This window comes from Nannobrachium achirus, assembly GCF_963921795.1.
Source record: "Nannobrachium achirus genome assembly, chromosome: 4".
Taxonomy (NCBI): domain Eukaryota; kingdom Metazoa; phylum Chordata; class Actinopteri; order Myctophiformes; family Myctophidae; genus Nannobrachium; species Nannobrachium achirus.
Genome location: NC_137813.1, coordinates 8,070,121 through 8,074,005, shown reverse-complemented (window position 1 = coordinate 8,074,005; position 3,885 = coordinate 8,070,121). Strand labels below are relative to the sequence as shown.

General features: G+C 38.5%; 1 protein-coding gene across 1 annotated transcript; it reads right to left on the bottom strand.

Moving 5' to 3' along the window:
• Positions 1–528: 528 nt before the first annotated feature.
• Positions 529–3,650, bottom strand: LOC308282608 (microfibril-associated glycoprotein 4-like; the record flags this gene model as incomplete). The annotated part of the gene is made up of 2 exons (XM_080722995.1): positions 529–807; positions 3,213–3,650. The coding sequence occupies 2 exons, from the start codon at positions 3,648–3,650 to the stop codon at positions 529–531; spliced, it is 717 nt and encodes a 238-aa protein (XP_080579121.1).
• Positions 3,651–3,885: the final 235 nt, after the last annotated feature.

The window sequence follows — 3,885 nt, the reverse complement described above, 5'->3', positions numbered from 1 at the left end:
TAACAGCCAGCTTATTCTGTAAATGAGTCTCTCTGCATAACATACACTCTAAACACTTAGACCCTCTAGACTTAGTAAAACAGACTTATATAAACACTTAATGTAGTATGAGCAGCACTTAATAATATACTTCATGAACCTTGTTATACATTGTTATGCATCATTATAAACATTTATAACGAGTTATATGAATCCCTATAAGGCAAAGGTGATTATAATGCATTAGACACAAACCTTTAAGTAAATTGTTACCAAATCACCAAATACACCTCGTCTTTGTCTTTGAATGCATCTCTTTATTAAGTCAAAAGCTTGTATTATTTATTGATTTAAGAGCCATAGACGACAGGTCACCACTGTAATAATGTGTGATACAATACATATATTGTATGAGTTTAGGATTAAACAGAGTCTCAAAGAGAGAGAAAAAAGAAAACAAAATGAAACCCTGAAAATGAGTAAATATTGCATCATGCCTTTTATACCACGGCTGTGCTTTTGAATCTCTGCATGTGAACCTAAACATGTTTAAGGAACACGTCTGATCTTCATCGCTAGAGCCTTCAGGGAGTACTTATAACCCTTCCAGTGGTACCAGTTCACACCTGTTGCATGATGAGCTGTCTGTCCCCAGAGGTAAACACCATTGGGATTAGCGTGGTGACAGCTCTTGTGCCAAAATGGACCGTAATACTGACGTGCACAGTTCTTGCCCCAGGTGTCCTGATCTTTGTCAAAGGTTGTGAATTTCGCTCCATTACTGTAGGTCAGAGAGTCTCCTGCTCCTCCATTCTTGAAGCCAGCAACCTGCAGCAGTGGTGGAAAAAGTCACATTTGTTAAGTAAAAGTACCAATACTGCAATGCAGAAATACTCTGTTACGGTATTGGGAATTTACTGGAGTAAAAGTAGGCATCAAAATGTACTTGGAAACAGAAATCTTCCATTTCATGTTTTCAAAATGTATAAAATGATTTTAAAATAGCAGATCTACAAGCTGACTTCGCGATACGTTGTGAGCTTGTAGAGCTGCTATTTCCAAATAGCCTAAGTCTAGATAGGGCTGAAGTGGTTAATGTAGGTTATGTTTTGTAATAATAATGAATATCTACAAAGTAACTAGGAAGTAGGAACTAAAGTGTTCAAATAATTGGAGTAAAACTGAAATATTTGCCTATGAGAGGTAGTGGAGTAGAAGTAAATTTAGCCAAAAGAAATACTCAAGTACAAATACTTAAAAATTGTACTAAAGGGATATTTCACTTCATGTGGTTTTATCATCTAATCAGGCTTTTGTGACCACCTTGGGGAGATTTTTATTTGCTTGATTCGGTATTTAGATATTTGATATTCATTTTATCAGATACAACTTCAAATTCCATTTGAACCATTATTCATCAAAATCACCCACGTTTTTTCAGTAACTTATTTTATTTTATCATATATTTTATTATTATTCATTTTATTCATTTTCCCAAAAAGATACAAATAAATTAAAAAAGTTCATCGAAAAAACACAGCTCACGCATTAGGGCATCAGGAGTCACCCGAAAAAGAAAATGTTTTTGATGAATCTATCATGGTTAAAATTTAAAAGTTACAATGGGTTTGTATAGGAAGGTGGCGTGTCTGAAAAAATGAATATGAAATATCTAAATACTGAATCAAGCAAATAAAATCTCTCCAGGGTGATTAGACGAAAGAAAAAAAAACTTTTTTGAAAGTGAAATATCCCTTAAAGGTGATACACCATGCATTTTAAAAGTATTTATGTCATATTGTTTATGTCCCAAAAACGTTTTTCAAAAGGTTTGAGGCTTAACTCTCCTACTGCCAGATTATTTATTTATTTATTGGGTCTGGCGCCATCAAAAAGCGGCTTACCTTTGCGACGTTATAGTAGATAGACAGACAGACATTTATTTATTTTTTTTATTTTTTTTTGGTTGTGCAATAGTGCACTTTGGTCTGCCAGGCAGCAGAGGGCGGCGTCATGCGAGAATGAATGTGAATTGTCCTGCTATGTGTTGCCGTACATTCAGAGCAGTCACTGGCTACAGAGCCTCCGGGCCAGAGGAAATCAACAAGGAAGTGAATTGTTCTCCGTTGATCTAACGCATAATGGATTTTTTACACCATCACAGCGGAAAATGTGTTTACAGTAAACGGCCGCGCGACCCCTCATCAGCTTACAGTCATCAGACGAACGAACCGAACGAGCGCCGTATTGGCATCGAGGTTCTGTAAAAAATGGGGCGAGCGTTATCGTTCAAAGCGTGGGGAGAGTTAATTACCACTCCTGAATAGAGAGCCCTCTCATTTTTGAATGGCTCTCAGAGCATTTTCAGCTGCAGTACCACCTTTGGCCTGAACTGCTCCACCCCCCAAAAATCTTTTTGAAAAAAAAAAACACTTTTTTGAAAAAAATATTTTTTATGAAAAAAAAAATTAAAAAAGAAAAAAAAAAAAAAAAAAAAAAAACGGCCGATGATGACGTCACAATCGGCAGCAAATCTGGATAGCCTGTTTTGAGAACCTGTGGGATACTTTTAACCTTCGCCTTCTCAAAACCAGAGAAAAACACAACGGTCAGAAATGGGACTTTGTGAGGATAGAAGGTGCTAGTGGGACCCCAAAAAAAGGTTTTAAAATAGGAAAAGTGAAATTTCATGGTGTATCACCTTTAAAGGGGAAGACCACCCATTTTCAATATTGAACTAGGTCATTAATATACCTTAGAGGAGTTGTTTGGAAATAAATAAATAAAAGTTCCCCCTCTTCTGTGTTGCCTAGAACTGGAGGATTGATTTTGGGGTTTGTATTGTAAAGTACAATGTGTGATGTCATCAAGTTGTAATTGCCAGACCCATGAAATGGGTAGGCCTACATAAGCAAATGTCGGTCTGTCTGTCCGGGTTTTCTATATAAAGGGTATATATGATGATGACATGATGATGACATGCCTACAAAAGGCATGATGTCATAAATGATGATGACAGACAGGGGGTCTGGCACAACCAGGTTGACCTGGTCTAGTTTATAATACAAACCCCAAAATCAATCCTCCAGTTCTAGGCAACACAGAAGAGGGGGAACTTTTTTTTTATTTCCACACAACTCCTCTAAGGTATATTAATGACATAGTTCAATATTAAAAATGGGTGGTCTTCCCCTTTAAGTGAAGTAGGCCTATTTAATGTATACACCACTGACCTGCAGCTTGTAGCCATCAGCCTCAGAACCCACAGAGAAAGAGGAGTAAGAGGCAGACGCTGTGTTTCCCTCAAAGTCTTCCATGTCCACCCTCAGCTGATACTTTTTCTTCTTGGAGTTGGTGAGGAGATGCATGTTCTCCAGTCCCAGCCAGTACTCGCCTGATGCGTCTCCAAACCCAGCCTTGTACTGAGCCCAGGGTCTGTAGAAGTTCACAGTGCCGTCCACTCTTCTCTGGATGACTGTCCACTTCCCTCCATCTGTGTCCATGTCACAGTAGACCTTGACAGGTGCAGTAGTGGGGTAGATGGTGTACACACCACTCTGTGTGGAGACGTCTTTGTAGATTTCCTCACAGTCCATAACCAGGTTGAGATCGCAGCGGGGAGCAGAGTGGACTGTTACAGCCAGCAACAGAACTGCAACAACAAGAATCATCTTGAAGTCTTGCAAGTTGCACCTTGTTGTTCAGATGAAAGGAGTTCTGAGTGTGTTGAGTGTATGTTCAGCTCCAGTAGAAGGTTCAATGCAGAGTGAGTTTGAGAACCTTCTTTTATAGTATAGTGGAGGGGTTACAATTTCATTTTGGCAAACCTCCACCAATATTAAATATCTTTCTTTTTTTTCAGTGTGTGTGTGTGTGTGTGTGTGTGTGTGTGTGTGTGTGTGTGTG